An 18,542-nucleotide genomic window follows, 5' to 3' on the forward strand; every position below is an offset into this window, starting at 1 on the left:
AGTTCATTTTTTAGCATGTAGTCTTCGGACAGCAGGGAGAGTTCTTATTCTGAATAAATAATAAGGTGACATTTCACACTGTACCGGACCGGAGCGGAGTGCTAACGCCGACACCATGCGGGGACCGTGACCCGGTGGCCGGGAAGGGGAGCCGTTTAGTGCGCACACCGCGGGTCCCGGGGTGATATTGGGCAGCAATGGCCGCTGCCATCGCGAGCGGGCTGATCCGGCAGAAGAGGCAGGCGCGGGAGCAGCATTTGGACAGGCCCTCCACCAACCGGCGCCGGAGGAGCCCCAACAAGAACAAAGGGCTGTGCAACAGCAACCTGGTGGACATCTTCTCCAAAGTGCGCATCTTTGGCCTCAGGAAGCGCCGGCTACGGAGACAAGGTGCAAGTTTCGGCCACGCAGCCACTGGTTGAATGTCACTCCCTTTACAGGCAACACATGTTCACGTTGATGCGTTGGGCGCGTGCGTAAAAAGGTGATAAAACACTCCGCACGTTTGCCGCATGTGAAGAGCTGTATTGTCCTGCAACCTCGTCCGCTCTGGACAGTATGGATGCAGTGTAACGAGTTATGTGATGATATTGCAATATTTTCAGAATACTATCACAAGACTGCTATACATTAAACATGTATGTACCGGTAAAATCATCTGTGATACGTCACAATGTGTCACCGTCCATGTGAGTTTCGAAGTAGAACCGTGTGCAATCATAACTGACAGTTGCCTAAATAAAAAGACGAGTTGTGTAATTAACAGAAAAGTGTGTTATAAACACACCCACAACATAAACAACAGTTAAATTATATTTTATAAGCACGGATGTAAATCTATATTTACTTTGTTTTGCATTGATAAACCTTCTTCGGATATGACTTTGCTGTCTCAAATTTCAGTGAGAAGTAATGCTACAATATCTAAGAAATGACTTGGTCAATATTATTATCACTACACTGCAATAAACAATATCTCTATATTGGTAGATATTTTGTTTACGTGGTGATATTGATATTTGGTCTCCCACTCCCAGCTGAATATGTAACAATTTTAATCATGGTAACAATTTTAATCATTTTAAAATTAGTAGTGCAATGAAAAAGATATTCCTCATCTAACTGTTTCATAATAATAGCAAGATTTTCCATATCGCTTGCTTCGGGCCGAAACCGCCTATGTCACAATATGTCCCAATTTTTTTCACAAATCTATAGCCTACTACTGGTCAGTCCACACTTGTAGATGTTGTTTTTACAAATTATTGTGAAGTGTTGAAAATGGCTTGGTCTCTTTTATGATGAAATGGTATTGATTGAACAAACATGATGTTTTTGGGGTCTCCTGCAATGTGAGGATTTTGGAGATAAAAGTATTCCTGATGGCAGCGATATTTTGGTGTCAGCCGTAATTATGGAACTCTGGTATTATTTGTGGAGCATGAACATTTCCGAGGAGACCTCACGTTAGCGTTTTCACCTGGAAAAAATATATATTTCCAGGGGGAACATTGTCAAGTGATGTGTTTAGGATCAGCTCAACCAGTCCAATATCCATCCATTCGCTTTATCCTGATCCGCTTTATCCTCACAAGCGTCACGGGCATGCTGGAGCCAATCCCAGCAGTCTTCAGACAGGAGGTGCGGCACATCCTGAACTGGTTGCCAGACACAACTCTTCACCCTCAAAATCACACCTAGGGACAATTTACAGTGATCAATAAACCTACTGTACATGTTTTTGTAATGTGGGAGGAAACTGGAGTACCCAGAGAAAACCCACACAGGTACGGGGAGAACATGCAAACTCTACACAGTAAAGCCGAAGCCCAGATTTGAACCCTGGACTTGTGTACTGTGTATTGCTAATCAGTCAAACACCGTCCCACCCAGTCGGAATATTTTTCTGATCAAAATTTTCAAAAATGCGGAATAGTAATTCACTTCAGTTAGCCTGCATCATGTATGGAACTTGTTGCACAGAGGATGTATTGCAGCTCTGAGTTATTCATATTGACCATTTCTCGGTGCAGCTGTTGTCATTGCAATGTCATGTGTGTGCTGAAAAAAAAAATGGTGTCTTGAATTCAGTCAATTTTATTTTGTCAAGTAGCTGCACTAAAAAAGTAACCTGGATCCATTTAGATTTTTTTAAGTAGATGTATACTCTACTTAAAAAATGCATTTGGATCCAGATGATTTTTTTTCGTGCAACCACTAGATTAAATAAAATTGAGTAAATTTAACACTTTTTTCAGTGTACTCCTGTCGGAATGGAGGAAGCCAGGGTTCCAATGTTGCCCTCACAGGCCCAATGGGGATTAAAATGGCTTTTCTCTGTTTATGTGTGTCCATGTATGGATATGTGTGTGTGATATCAGATCGGGGACCCATCTGGAGATGGGTCAGGGTGCTTCAAAATGGCAGATGCAGATTGGTGTCGTCCTCTGTCACCTCAGTGCAAAAGCCTCACCCATCTAGATTACGTGTGTGTGTGTGTGTGTGTGTGTGTGTGAGTGAGTGTGTGTACAGATGATGCACTCATCTGTTCATTTTAAGGTTTGGCTCGAGCCCACTACAATTGCCACGCACCATTCTTTAACCGGTATTTCACTCTCTTCTTGCACAATATAAAGCATATACCGTATTTTCCGGACTATAAGTCACAGTTTTTTCATAGTTTGGCCAGGGGTGCGACTTATACTCTGGAGCAACTTATGTGTGAAATTATTAACACATGATTATGTCATTTCACATGTTATTTTCACATTAAACCACAAGAGGGCACTCTCGGCTTCTGTTGATAAATCAACGATGAGTCTGACGTGACGTAGAAGAGGAAGCGGCGCATCGTCTACCTCCCGAGTTGGGGGAGTTGTTTAAAAGTGACACCGAGGATGAAGATTTCATTGGATTTAGTGATTTGGAGTGAAACTGATAGTTTGGTCAACTTGTTAGCATGTTCTTTATGCTAGTGTTATCTGAATAACTCTTAATATGTTACATTGTTACTGACATTACCAGGCATGTCAGTCATGTAACGTTAGTATACCGTACACTTATTCAACCTGTTGTTCTCTATTTTATTATTTTATTTTGGTGTTGGATTTTATCACATAAATTTCCCCCCAAAATGCGGCTTATACTCCAGTGCGACTTATATGTTTTTTCCTTCTTAATTATGCATTTTTTGGCTGGTGCGATTTATAATTCGGAGCGACGTATAATCCGAAAAATACGGTACTGTACTGAAAAAAATGGTGTGTTTTTTTTCAGTATATGTTATGCTCCAACCAGATCTTGCGGACACACTCTCACATAGGAAATAATGTAAATCAAAGTTATCTCCACTACAGTCAAACTGCGGCCTTCATATAAACTTAAACAGTACATACATTGTTTTTCAGGATAACTGTTGTTCATCATACAACACTTTACCTAAACCATAAGGGCATCCTTGATATATTATATGCCATTAATTTTTCCATTGCTGCGTTAAAACGGTTGTCTCAAAATCGATGCCCGGGGGCTAATTCCTGGCCTTGAAGGAGATTTTGTGACCCCCTACTTGAGATCAAAGTTTGTTCGTGCATTTATGTGTTGGTTTGGTTGACACCTGCAGAAACTATCCAGGGCAAATATCTTGAGACAACGTTCATTTTATAATTTGTCATAGAGTGGAACCTGGTCTACCTTCACTTTGTGATTCTTCCTTTTCCCCAGTTTCTCACTGCTTGCTGTCCATCTTTTTTGAGTGTGTTGAGGCATGTTTTTCATGCGTCAACGTGGCTAGAAAAGAGCTAGCTGTGGATTTTGCTTAAAAAGTCGATTTTATTTCCAACAAAATTTTCAAATTTTGGTGTGAGAGGTAATTTAATACTAATTTCTCCTGAAAGCAATTGGATTTCCCCAAACTTGTGAAAACCACACAGTATAAGAATCATTTTTAATGTGTACTATCATGAATCCTGTTCAACCTCCAAATTGCAATTTAAAATCATTTTTATATGTTTGTGGAATTGTGGTGTCCATGTTTGTCAGTATGTGTATGGAAATTGGGATTTTGATGTGGCTGCAAAATTAATTGTCACATTTTATGTAATTTACTACAAATGTCTTGTCAGAACACATTGCACGAGTAATAACTAGGAGAAAAATAATTTTTGTTCATCCGTATTTAGTAAATGAAAGAAATAAAATACTGCATAGTCTGTCGAAGTACCTTGTAATTCTCAGTCGTGCTCCACTCATGACATAGGTGGATGTTTAAATATATATATATTTTTTTATTTAATTTTTTTTCCAACCACATCTGGTTAGGATAGCGTCCATGAGGCTAATGATCACACAGATTTGGTGGCAAGATTAGCCACCTGTAAATCCGATTACGCTCCCCACACGAATGTAATCTCACTGCTCTAATGATTTGGCTTAATTAAACCATAGATTATTATATTATGATTCATAATTAGGAGCGTTAGACTAGTTTCTGTGGTGCACACTTCCTTCCAGCCCTAATGTTCCAGATCTTGTTTACATCCGCCCTCATTTTACTCACTATCTAACACATTCAAATATTATTAGATACTTGGATACTTTACTCCATATACAAAGTATTTGGGTATATTCGCATGGCACGGCTTTGTTCACAATTTACCAGCCATAATTATTGATGGAATTCTTCAAATATGTGTTCAACGATTGTGGTTCAATGTAATATCTCAGCTGAATAAACTGATTTTGGAGGGCACTCTTAAGATGGCTGAGGAAGCTGCAGTCAAAGCTGAGACCGCAATGTCTATATTCTTCCCACTTCAAACATTCAGGGAAAACTGCTGTATGCCAAAGCAAAAAACCTGTTGGTTTTTACTAAGCGACGACATGGATTTGGACTAATTGTGATAACTATAGTTGATGATCTCATCATATCTGCCGCTCTGTGAAAATGTCGTTAATCATATTTGATATATACGTAACCCGATTTATGCTGAGTGTCACTTGACCAAACCCAGAAAACTGATTAACGGACCTTCTGTTTATGCTGCGACAACTAGCATCATTTAACCATCATCTCCTTTATGGCTGGTGTCTTTGGACAAAAGTTAAATACATTTATAGTAATTATTATACATACAGTACATGATATATTTTACCATGAACAAAGCCTAAAGTTGGGATATGGTCATCTTTGTTCATCCACCATGTTATAGTACTGTATGAATCACCGGCTTGTTCCCCAGGAAATGCTAGACAGTATTACATCCGCACACATACGCAGAGTGAACAAAAACAGGAATCATCAAAGACAAATGCATAAATGTTCCACGCTTGTCAGAATGAATATGTCCAAAATTCAATCATTCATGATTAATATCATTTGTTCGTTTTTTCTTGCAAAAAAACTCCCAAAAAACAATTTGATTGGTACAGAGGGACATGCAGATTAGATTCATTTTGGATAAGAAAAAAAAGGTCAGACTTGACACATGCGGTGATAGATAACATGCTGATTTGCTCCGGCAGTAGTTAAAGATGCACCACCATTGAGCATGGTCCCATATTCTTTTTCATTGGTGTCAAGAACTGTTTCAGTGGAAACAGTTCCAAGTACAGCATATTAATGTAATGTAAAAAAAAATAAAATAAATAAAAAACACCCTCTGGAACAGGGGGCGGAAAATTTAAATACTTCATGCTGCATGGCTTCTGGGGGAACCAATAGACCTCATGATGGAAGGTTATGTTATAGCTAGAAAAATTAGCCTGTTGTTCGATCTTGATGTCCCCCATGTTCAGCACAGTCGCAGTTGCTGCATGCTTCTGCAGCCTGGTGGATGTAATAAATGTAGGAGACATCGCACCCTGCTTTTCATGGGCACGGAGGCAGTCTGAGAACTGTTATAGCAAAGAGGACATTGCTGTCTTCAAGAACTTCAAATGGCCATCTCTGCTGAACAAGGAACTCAAATGCACACATCTTTTTGGGTGCCAGGAGAATTGGGACAGGACAGTCTAAATTCCTCTTGGTAATAATGCTTAATGTGTCTGCAGTCTTTTCTCAACTTCAGACAGCCCCCAGTCCATATCCTTTTGCTTCCTAGGTCCGCAGGTATACATAAAGGCATGGCCTCCTTGCGTTGGTTGAAGAGAATCATCTGGCTGAGATACACCTTTGCCAGTTCCAACAGACTTTCATTTTGCATTTGGTACAGATATGTGAGCCTTTTCTGAACATCATCGGTGAAGAGCATGAGGGTCGGTCCTGGACTTATGGACTAACATCCCGCTTATTCGACCTCGATACGAGTGAAGCCACTGCGTCCATTTTCTCGCTTGATTTTTTTTTTTATGTATTGTATTTTTTTATAATGTGATTTATTAGTTTTCAGTTTTTTTCTATGCATGTATGAATGATAATTCTAATAATGGGCAATATATTTGTGCTCATTTGGTGCATTTTCTTACATCCCGTGTGTTATGATAATGTACGGTAGTCTTTTTTCCAACTGTGATTTTGGGAACATTTACTGAGAATTTCTCTGATATAATATTTGGTCATGGTGACTGTGACCTCCAAACAATTTTTCTTTTTTTCATTAAAAAAATCTGACTTACAAAAAAAAAAAATAGTCGGATGTAACATTTATTTTTGCATCTAATATATCAGGCGTGGTGATGAAAGAGTGTCTTAATCATTTTTCCTCTTGTTGATCTGTGTAATTGGACTTTGTTGCCTTGGGAACGGTTCTGATCCATCGCAGGGTGCGACAGGTTGCTTGTATCAGGCGTGTGGGCACCAGCGAGTAGCAGAAGGCTGCAACAGGAGCTCGCTGATGATCTCTGTCTCTGTGCTTGTGATGCTACCGTTGCTGCTGCAGTCCTTAAGCACCTGTTTTTTTTTCTGTCTGCAAGATGTATATGGCGACAGCAAAGCAAAAACGAAAGTCAAAAGAGACACTAAGATTTCTATTCTCACATGTGATCATTAAATTATATCATTCAGTTTTTGTCTTAATTTAACTTATTTACGCCACTCAGGGGAAATACATTTAGATAGACCGTATTTTCCGCATTATAAGGTGCACCTAAAAGCATTCAATTTTCTCAAAGCCAACAGTGCGTTTTATAATCCGGTGCGCCTTATATACATATCAATAATCTGATTTCTTGGACGTGGTATTTTAAATGTTCTGTAAAGCGCTTAGTTACAGCTGCAGCGGTTGTAAAGGCTCTATATAAATAAAGCTGTATTGTATTGTATTCCCTTTAGCGTGGCTCCATCTAGTTGATGCATAACACAACCGTAGCCAGAGCTCTGTATAAATAAAGCTCTATTGTATTGTATTGTTATTTCCTGTAGCGCAGCTACATCTCGTGGATGCGTAACACAACTGGAGCCACTATTGGAGCTTCTATTCTACATGCCTTATAATGCAGTGTGCCCTATAAATGAAAACAGTTTTAAAAATGACCATTCACTGAAGGTGTGCCTTATACTCCGAAGAGCCTTATAATACGGAAAATACGGTACATAAAATCACAACTGTGTCAGTTAATAATTGACTAAAATGGGCATTATTAACACATAACGTACAGTACATACATACATGCATACATACATACATACATACATACATACATACATACATACATAGAGTATGTACGTAAATGCATACTGTACATACAGTTCCACTTGTGTCAGGTCTTTACAACTTTACATTGATACAAAAAAAAAATCCTTCAAATCTTTAATTTTCCTGAGTGGACCAATAATACAGTGATCCCTCGCTACTCCGCGGTTCGTTTATCGCGGGTTCAGTGCATCGCGGATTTTTTCAAACATATGAAAAAAAAACATTTATTTTTTTTAACATATACATGGAGTACAGTACTGTATATGTTGCTCTATGTGACTTGCTGTTGTTTTGCAGCTTCTCGCAGACCATTAGCGGATTTAAAAAAAAAAAAAAAATTTTTTTTTTTACCTGTTTATGTTAATTGGACGCTACTTCGCGTATTTTCGTTTATCGCGGGTGGTTTTGGTCCGCATTAACCGCGATAAACGAGGGATTACTGTACTGCTAGGTGTATTTTCAAAGGGTTTTTTTTCTGTGTGTTTCAGCTAGCTTGAAAAAGATGCGCAGATTGACTCTGATTGCCGTTCCAGTATATCCTGTAGACAAAGTATATACTGTAGCGCCACTTTCTTAAACATTACAAACATTTAAGCATTATACATTGTTGTGCTTGCTGAAAGGTGCCCCCGTCCACTTCTACCCACCCACCTTATCTCCTCTCAAGAAAAGGTCTCCAGACTGTTCCAATGTCATCAGCCAACATATCACCACCGGAAAGTGCCTTGGGCTGTACAATGACAGCAGGGGAAAATAGCATTTTTGTGTCCTCTGTGGCCATGTTCCATCCTTTTTACAGCTGACACACAAATACACCAGTGCTTGGTGGTAGGTTTACACTCAGGTGAAGTTCACCTCCTCGGAGGCTTTGTTGCTTGTCTGTGCAATAAGAGTAATGTTGATGCTGTATGACCCACCAGCTGCATGCACACGTGAACACACACACACACAAAAAGAAAAAAATCCATACTCTCACACTATAGCTCCCACCAATGTCTTTGCAGTGTGTTGAATATGTTTCTTTAGCCAGCCTCATGGCAAATTTAAATGGCCGCCTGTACAGTGGAAAGTGGTAATTTCCCCCCTCTGAATGCAGTCCATAAAGATCCCAGAGAAGATGCTGTGGGGTTCATTTTGGCAGTCAGGCAATCCATCAGTCCAAATTTGTCAGTGTTGAAACATGTCATGTAAATTTTGGTTGACCTAATCGTTACCATTTTCTCTCCCCTGCAGATCCCCAGCTCAAGGGTATAGTGACCAGGTTATATTGCAGACAGGGCTACTACTTGCAAATGAATCCCGATGGATCTCTCGATGGCACCAAGGATGACAGCAGTAATTCCTGTGAGTAGTTGGTTCATTCTGTAGCTGTCATGGTGTTCTTGTATGGAGAATAATCGTTCTTTTTTTCCAATTTCTGTGAATAAAAATTTTATAAATTGTATAAATCACACAGGAAACCACTCATGATTTGTTACACAATGTAACTTCCTCCGCACCCGAGCAATCAAAGCTGATAGCCGCCCCACACTGAGTCTTGGTTCTGTTTGATGTATATAGACACCGGAATACCTCCATTGAACGGGACAATGGTTTGTGCTCTGCCCATGCTCTATCTGCAAGAAATCTTGGTCTTTTGAATACAGGAAGTACTTGTATGCAGAGTGATACCGCTTACTCACCGTGGTGAGAAGTGAAGCCACTGGCGACCATTTTATCTTGCCACTCGCTAAGCGAGCCTAATTTGAATGCAGGAATTTCTCCGCAGCATTTTCACATTATTTTCTGGCTCTACGACGAAAATGACACAGTGTGTGTCCGTGTGACTGACACGCAATACCAGAAATACACTAGAAGAGGTAAACAAACATGGCGAAACTGAGACTCAGCATAGAACCACACTTTTCACTGTAGTTCCCCTTTGTTAGTATTCCATAATGGACATTTGTTAGCTCTGTCTTTGTCCGCAAATGGGGTCTCCTCCTATACTTTTATTTTTTAATTATTAGCATTGCTTAACCTTGATTTATGGCCACGGATCACAAATGCTAAAACATCTCAAACGGATGGTAGCCCAGGGAATGGATGAATAAGTGCGGGAAAGTGGAGTGGGGAGTTGTATTTATACCGTAGCTGATTGTGGCACTGTAGCTTTAGGCTAGCTGCTTCTTTCTTCATTTCTTTTCTAGCTGCTAACAAGTGACACTTCACATTAGAATGTCAGACAGATGAGAAGTGACACTTGTCACATCACATAGGTTAAAAAGTCCCAGGAGACAGTGATGATGCAGGATATTTTTAAATTATTACAGACATATATCGAATCCTCAGAAGAGAATGGAGATTTAGTGCCATTTGTACAAGTGCGGACACATTGAATGATATAACCTAAAACATTTAAAGTCTAAAAGAGAGGCTAAAGATTGCAACACAACACAACTAATGCATATTCCATTTTCTGTGTGCAAGAACAGTATTAGCAAAATCATATTTTTACCTTATTTTATGTGACCGTTTTACCCTTTTCAATCCTCACATCGAATATCCTCTTGTCTCACACCAGAACAAACACAGGCCATTCACAGGCAGGCACATGTCTTCTATTATAGCAACTACAGGACTATTATAGCAACCATGCACCCATGATGGACCTCAGATACACCATCAAACATTTCATTAGCAAACTCACAGGAAGTCCTGCGCAATGTGAGTTGAGCTTCCAGACCCCATCTGGAAGATGCGGTCATGTTTTTGCTTTCCTGACAATTGAGGTTGAGATGTTAACAATGTTTGTTGATATTTTGTCGATTTCAGCTTTGTTCAACCTCATTCCCGTGGGCCTCCGAGTCGTCGCCATCCAGTCTGTGAAGACGGGCTTGTACATCGCCATGAACGGGGAGGGTCACCTCTACACATCAGTAAGTATATTCAAAGATGTGTCCCATTGTGTCAGGACATGTGCACCAGTCTGGAGGACATTTTTTAAAATTTAAATCAAGCATATTGCAAAGAATTTTGTCTGTCTTTGTTATAGGCATACAAAAAAATGTAGCTATTCAGAACACCTAATTAATAATCCATCCATTTTCTAATCCGCTTATCCTCACAAGGGTCGCCGGCATGCTGGAGCCTATCCCAGCTGTCTTCGGGCAGTAGGCAGGGGACACCTTGAACTGGTTGCCAGCCTATCGCAGGGCACAAATAGACAAACAACCATTCGCGCTCACAATCCCACCGAGGGACAATTTAGAGCTTTCCGTTAATCTGCCATGCATGTTTTTGGAATGTGGGAGCAAACCGGGGTACCCAGAGAAAACCCACGCATGCCTGCGCAGAACATGCAAACTCCACACAGGGAGTCCGGAGCTGGAATCGAACCCTATAGCTCTGCACTGTGAGGCGGATGTGGTAATCATAGTCGACTACCGTGCCGCCTAATTAATGATAATAATTTTTTTTAAACATAAAAAAAACAAAAAAACATGTAAAACATTTTTTAAATTCAATCATAATTTAATAATTTCATAAATTGCATTTATTTTATCTTTAGAGATCATAATTAATATGATAATTTAATTAAAATACAAATATACCCTAGGGCAGGGGTGCCCAAACTTTTTGGACCGAAGATTGACTTTTCGATCAACCAATCTCACGCGATTGACCCGTTACCGTGCACGCACTTTCACACGCACGCCATGATGAGCAACAGCCTGACACGAAGGCATGCGATGCATTTTTGCAGCCAGGTTAACTATAGCTCACACGTACTGTCTTAAAGTGCTTCTGTTGGCCCTCCAGATTCCCATTTTTTGCCCGTTCCCTCGGTAAATTGAAACAAACTCTGACTGAGAATAATTAAGATTAAGATTAAGAAAACCTTTATTAGTCTCGCAATGGAGAAATTCCCAATTCACAGCAGCAAAGTTATGAAAGGAAGAAGTAGAACAACAAAATATAGTGATAACGATAAAAGATATAGTGCAACAGCTCTAGAGCTGCAATCGCAGACTGCTGAGCGCTAGCAACTTCCGGTGACGCAGGTCACGCACCACCGTAGGTTAAAGATTTACCTGCTTTATTTTATTTTATTTTATTTTTTGAAGACTGTTTGTGAAAACGATACCGATAGGATGATGAGGGTGCAGTGTACATTAACACAAAAAAATGTAATACTAACATGCACAAAGACACACAAACAGTTTTTTTTTTTTTTCTCCTCTACACCCCTCGCGATCAACTTGGGACCAGTCCGCGATCAACCGGTCGATCACGATTGTCGTAATGGGCAATTTTCAAGGAAGCTATGTCTCGAAAATTTGACAAATTTATGCATGGTGTTCTTTCAAACCATGATAGTATTCATTAAAAAATGTCAGACTGATGGAGTAGTTGCTGTATTGAAGGAATAAAAGAATATATCTCATTTGTAAGCACTTTTCAAAGGACCGAAGGACACTTTGAAAGGTTGAAATATTTTCATTTAAGTAACGGGGAGGGGGGGGGGGCACAATTAAATAAAGTGGAACATCATTTTGCGAGTGAGCCAATTTGCGAACAATTCACTTTTCTAAACGCTTTTTGAAAGAAAAATCACCTCGGATTAAACATTAGTTTCGGTTTACGCACAGCCTTGGCGTGACCATGGGAGGCTCGGAGTTTATGCTTGTTCTCACACTGTATCAACATCATGGGTTCTATGACTTGGGTGTCTGGTTTTTATAATGACTGCCACCTCCCACAATGCAGTGCAACAGCTGCACTGCATTGTTGGAGGGGAACATTATTGTATCTCATTTCACAGTAGGGGTGGAACGATCCATTTATTTAAACAATATATTGACGTGTCTGCCAATTGATCAAGCTACATTGTTATGGACTGGTGCACATCGATACATCAAGTTATTGATCGATTAAATTGATATAGTTAAGGAAAATCCTTTTCGACTCCAAATTCCCAATGACCTTTCATTTTTAATTCGGGATTGAATGTTATTATTATTAAACTCGCAAGAGTTTTTCATGCACGTCATCTCCGAGCTTTAAAATAATGCAAATAAAATATATATCAGCATCGATCATGGCGGCGAGGTGGAGATTTTTAAGGGGAAGCAATGCGTTGGTTTCTATCGAACACTGGATTTTTTAAAAAGGGGGATCATTTGAACAAGACTGTTGCCGTGTCTAGCCTTTGCAAATGCCGAGTGAAATATAACAGCAACACGCCTATTTACTGACATGTCTGGGCCATCGTCTAGGCATCACAAACAGCAACAAACCTGTCACGAATCGACAGCGGCAGCAGCCGCACAAGGTAGCAACACAGACCAAAAAGGGTTTTCACCCAAAATATTGAAAATAATATGATTTCGTATGCTGTAGCAGTTACTGTGAAATTTTCAACTAAAACATTCGACATGTTTATGCAGTAAAAAAAATACGAGGTGTGTTTTTTAGCTTTTCTGTTCACCTTCCACTGAACACTTTATAGTGCAATCTTTTACGCTGCAAGTGGGATATTTCCTACTTCCTTGCAATGTTGAACACAGCTCTAAACTGAGTTTGGGATTCATGGATTTTTCAATGATGGCTTTTCAGGGTCCCTGAACACATCCCAGAGAAAAAGAAAAATGTCATAATTTTCAGGAGGATAATTGCATTTGGGTGGAAGGTTTGGGATTCCCATTAAGAAGATGTGTGCTCAAACTAATCAGCTTAAATGGGCCCCAGAGATTTAATTCCTTTTCAGAAATAAGTCAACATTCCATTTTATTGTAGCTTCTGTACTTGTGCTCTCAGTGAACCATCAATCTTTTGATGAGTGGAAAATATTGCGACTTTGGAACAAAAAGTGACTTTTAGTAATTGAATAATGTTGCGACTGTTGGTGTACTGTAGTGGTTTACTCGCTTCCATGCTGGCAGCGTGGGTTCAGCTCCCACTCAGTGGCGGTGTGATTGTGAATGGTTGTATATGTCCTACAGTATGATCACTTAGCATTAGTCCAGTTTTTCACCTAACGTCTGGGGTGGACAGGCTCCATCTTCCTACGTGAGCATATTTAACTTGGACAGACTCCAGGTCCTTTCGACTTTGGACTGCCATGCAACATATTTTTTTTCAATAGTAATTTAACCATAGCTATTTCAGTATGGGAGACATTTATACATACAAAACAGTATGAAAGAAAAAAATGTCTGTATTAATCCAATTATATCTCTAAATTAACCATATATTTGATTAATTTTGTGATTTCCGTGTGAGAGCCCAGAGATGCGGGTCGAAAAGGTGAATTCAAAATCCTGCTTTGTGTTCAAACTGAAATGGAAGGAAGCGAAAGGAAGCGAAAGGAAAAATGTTCCCCACCCCTGATCTACTGTCAGGGCAGTTGAACGCAGCATCTTGTGGTGACTGTAAATGTTGTCTGATAAGCACCAGACGTGTTTGAAGTGGGAATCAGTGAGGTTGGAATGTTGTGTTCCTTACGTGCCGCTCGCCTCGCTGATCCGTCCGCTGTTTCTTTCTGTTAGCTAATGGAGGTTGTGATCAAGCCGCCCACTCTGCCAGGCGCTTTTTAGTGGGGAAATGGCAGCCTTGCGAGATGCTCTTCATCCTCCTCCGTAAGGAAGGTACAAGCTCACCTGCCATTATCGCTTTGTGAGCTTCAGACCGGCCCCGCTACTTCTGCCCATTAGATATATTTGAAGGTATTGCACTTAGATTTTTTCCGAGAAACTGCTCTGAAGGTCATATTAATGCAGCTCTGAGTATGATAAACATGGTTGGGTGATGCATCTAAAAGCAACCACCAGCTGTCCAGTGAAGTTGGTTCAAACTTCCACAGTCATTCCAGGCCCAGCATAAAAGATGTACTAATCGTAAAGGCAGTTTGTAATGTTGAAATATTTATGGTCTTAATATTCATGTTTTGGTATGATATACAAATATTAATCATGATTGTTACTAGGCTTACATAGGTTTATGTACATTTAATTTCATACTCGTAATTATTGTTGTTTTATTCATTATAAATGGACCCTTTTCTTGTGATCAATTAAAAAAAACATTTTGTCACTCTTACATACTTCGATCTTGCTTAACCCAAGCGATGGCGTGACTTCACTTGCTTGAATATTTGACCTCGTAACTTGTGACTTGATGGCTACGACTTCAAACTTACACAGTAAATATGACTTGCAAATGTGACGCACTCCCTCCAAAGGAATCAACATTCACACCGAGCGATGCGGCCGAAAGTGACTCATGTGGGCCATGGCAAAACAAATTACAGTCTGTGACTCTTTGCTGGACACCAAGCGACTGAGTACCACACATCGACCAGTGTTCTGCAATGGAAAAATGGCGCCTCTGGATCAGGTGTTGACGCTCAACATACAACATATTGTACCGCATTATTTTTTTTTTAATTGAACCAAAAAAACAAAGCATCATTTTTCTTAAAGGGAAGGGCCAGAAAGAAGAGGAAAACTAGTGAGAAAAAGGAGAGACTGGAAATTTAATGTAAGAGGAGATTTTAAATTGGCTGTACGTGTGAACATGAGTGTGAATGGTTGCTGTCTATAAGTGACCCTGTGATTGGCTGGCACCCAGTACAGCAAAGTATAACGGACTCCCTTATCATCACAGATGGTAAGCTTAAAAAATAAAATAAAATCACCCCTAAAAAAAAAAGCCTAAAATTTCAAAGGCCAACCTTTGTTCTTTAAACCAGAACAGGTCAAGTGTAGCAGAACTAACTCACGCAGTCTTTCATGGGCGATGACGCACTTTCGCAAGAAGTGAATTAACAGAGAGCCGTGATCTTTTCCAGGAAACAGATGACGAGCATATTCAATGCCCCGTGGTTGTGCATCATATTCTTTTGTGTGAAAGGCCCACTGGGCATAGTGCTTCCGACTTGTATCAAAGCGGCCGAACGGCCTGGCACAAAGGAAGCAGCTCGGAACAAAAGGAGAGCTCATTCACCGAACGCCTTCCTGGTCTGGATGAACTAATGAACATTTGGATAATTTATCTTCCCTGCTAGGTCGGACATTCCTTTCTGAGATTTAATAAGCGCCACAATTTTCTCCCAGGAGTTTCTATGAGGATCCTGTTAGTCTCGACAAGGGTTGCCTTTGTATCTGTAGTAGATCATTTGATCCAATCCCTTGGGGAGAATCATCCCATTAATTAAGAATTTGGGTTTTTGTAACTCAAATGCAGCTTGCTCATGTTGTTCTCCAGACAAGAAATTAGTGGTGTGTGACTCAACAACACTTCTGCAGGTTCCAGCCAAATAGAGCAACCAGTCAGATACACGCATCCGATTGCATTCTCAGCAATCAATAAAACAATCAATTTCTATTTTACACTGCTGTAAGGTATTGGCGGGTTGCGCTTTTAGAAATGGGGAATTACCTGACTTAATCCACCACTTTGTACTGCACTAGTACATCACAGTTACAGAAACCAAAACGCAAATCTGAGTTTGAAATCACACTGGTTAAAGCAACGGTCCAATGGCTAGTATAGTCTGTTAAAATGGGCCAGAAGTGCTTATTCTGAAGGCAGGTTAGAGTGGCATGTGTAAAAATCCTTTGAGGATGAAATCTGATGGGACAACAAAAAAAAAATCGAACAACCACAGAGGCATAATTGAAGCAGTGCAGCCAAGAGGTTTGAAGCAGAAGTTTTTGTTTCACTTTTTTTCAGAAAGAGCACAGAAACAGCCAATAGCTGCAGATGAATTTACCAAGTGTAAATAGGCGGGGGAATACTAGACTCCCAGAGAATTAGTCCAATTGCTTCTTAAGTTAAACGATGTATAGTAGACACAAAAATCTGTGGAGTTTAGGTTTTTGCATGTCAGTAGCACATGGCAGAACCCACTCCCCAAATCACCCTTAAAAAGCTATGTGAGTGTTCGTTTTTTCTTACTGCTTGCAGCTTACATTTTAAGCATTATTACAATCACAAAATCACCATTCTGCCAAATAATTTCCTTTGTTGTTCTCCATCCAGTTAGCGGCTCTTTTATGTATCAAGCGGAAAAGTTACATTTCACGGTCGGTGACTCCATACGCCCTGCCTTACTTGACCAGCAATGTCTCTGCTGGCTCATGTTATCAGGAGCCCGCACTTGCTCACGATACCGTTTTTCTTTTTTTTCTGATTGTCAAATTGGTCCGTGGCATCGCTTTGTGCGACTCTATCCTACAAAAAAACTCATGAACTGGACGGAGTGCACTGACTTAGCTTTATTCTGTCATCAATTGTGTTAAATGAGACGGCATCTACCTCCCATTTTAGCTTTTTCACAATCTGTGAAATCTTCAAGCTGCAGCTAATATTAGCATTTCATAGCTGTCGAATAATACGATGAACCGTCACAATTTTTTATTCTGCAGTAGTGCCTTGACTTACATTTTTCATTTATCCCACGACGAAGCTCATACTATAACTCAATCAACTAAATTTTCCCCATCGAAATAATTTGGAAAAGTCTATTTCCTTCCCAGCCCCCCAAAATGCACCACAATATTTTTGGTCACATGTTCCTAATAAAGGAAAATATCAAAGTTTTATAAAATATAAACGCAATGAAACATAATAAAGAGAATGTCAAGAAATGCTCAGGTTTAATTCACTGGTAATTAGGCTGAAGGTCACACAGGTTACAAAAAAAAATAATCGACCAAGCAACAGGGTGAGGCAATGTTCGTGATAACTGATAACGCCCTCCTTCAATGAAATGTTTCAGGTGACAAACAAGAGAAAAACAATGGAGGTAGGTAGAAGCACCTCATCAGCAGAAGCACCTCATCAGCATGCGCAGATTGTAGATGCAAATTCTCAGCTTCACACAAATATAGCGCCTTCTCACTCGACACCACGTGTAAAAGTGTGTGTGTGTGTGTGTGTGTGTGTGTGTGTGTGTGTGTGTGTGTGTGTGTGTGTGTGCGTGCGTGTGTGTGTGTGTGGTGTCAGTGGCTAACAGATGGCTTTGCGTGAACCTGTTTTCAGCGAGCGGTGTTGAATGCAATTTTGCACAGAGACGGGAGTTCACGCAATTGAGTCCTTTACATGTGTACACTTCTATATTACCCTGGCCCCTGTTGTTTCTGCTTTATCAAATTGGTAAATGAAAAAAAATAATAGTGCAAACAGAATAGAAGAATCTAAATGTTTCATGTCTGTTTTGGCTTGTGCATTTTTGAGTACGAGAATGCACTGGGTTTACTTCGGATACTCTGGTTTCCTCCCACATTCCAAACAGGTTAATGGAAATTGTCCCTGAGTGTGAGAGTGAGAGCGGATGATTGTTCGTCTACATGTGCTCTGCGAGTGGCTGGCAACCAGTTCAGGGTGTCCCCCACCTACTGCCCAAAGACGGCTGGGATAGGCTCCAGCAACCTCCACGACCCTTTGTGAGGATACGCCGATTGGAAAATAAATGGAGGGATGGATGGATATATTGAACTGCTTTTGTTTTTTTTAATGTTACACAAATGGGTACAAAATAAAACAAAACCTACATTAGTTGTGGGAAATGATGAACAGCAGCAGTTCATAATGTTCAACTTGATTTTTGTTTTTTTAACACCTTGTTTTTTTTACACCTCTATAAAACAGTCGGCCCATATCTCTGGCCCAATATTATTAGACCACTTAGGCCCTTTGCTGTTAATGAAGCGGAACTTGGCCCTAATAGGTCCCCGTGTATGTTATTAGCACTTTAACAAATGCACTGTCTCCCTAAATCACGTGAAAGGTGTGCAGACCATAATATTTTCACATTCCTCCAGTCTCCAGAAGTGTGTGCCACACAGTAATTACCAGCCCATCAGGGAGAGTGCCATGGCTGGTGGTGTTGGGATGGAGGGTTGGAGTGGGGGGCGGGGGGGG

The 18,542-nt window shown here is 40.2% G+C and overlaps 1 protein-coding gene across 3 annotated transcripts in view; it reads left to right on the top strand.

The window, feature by feature from the left end:
• Positions 1-18,542, top strand: part of fgf14 (fibroblast growth factor 14) — a 92,393-nt gene that overhangs the window by 60,994 nt on the left and 12,857 nt on the right. For 2 of the 3 annotated variants that reach the window (XM_019893429.1, XM_019893431.1), the window contains 2 exons: positions 8,868-8,978; positions 10,449-10,552. In XM_019893429.1, coding sequence (XP_019748988.1) covers positions 8,868-8,978; positions 10,449-10,552 — 215 coding nt within the window. Of the gene's footprint in view, positions 391-8,867; positions 8,979-10,448; positions 10,553-18,542 lie in introns of all 3 variants that reach the window. The other variant, XM_019893430.1, reaches the window with a different exon arrangement.

This window comes from Hippocampus comes, unplaced genomic scaffold (assembly GCF_001891065.2).
Source record: "Hippocampus comes isolate QL1 unplaced genomic scaffold, H_comes_QL1_v1.1 scaffold449, whole genome shotgun sequence".
Lineage (NCBI taxonomy): Eukaryota > Metazoa > Chordata > Actinopteri > Syngnathiformes > Syngnathidae > Hippocampus > Hippocampus comes.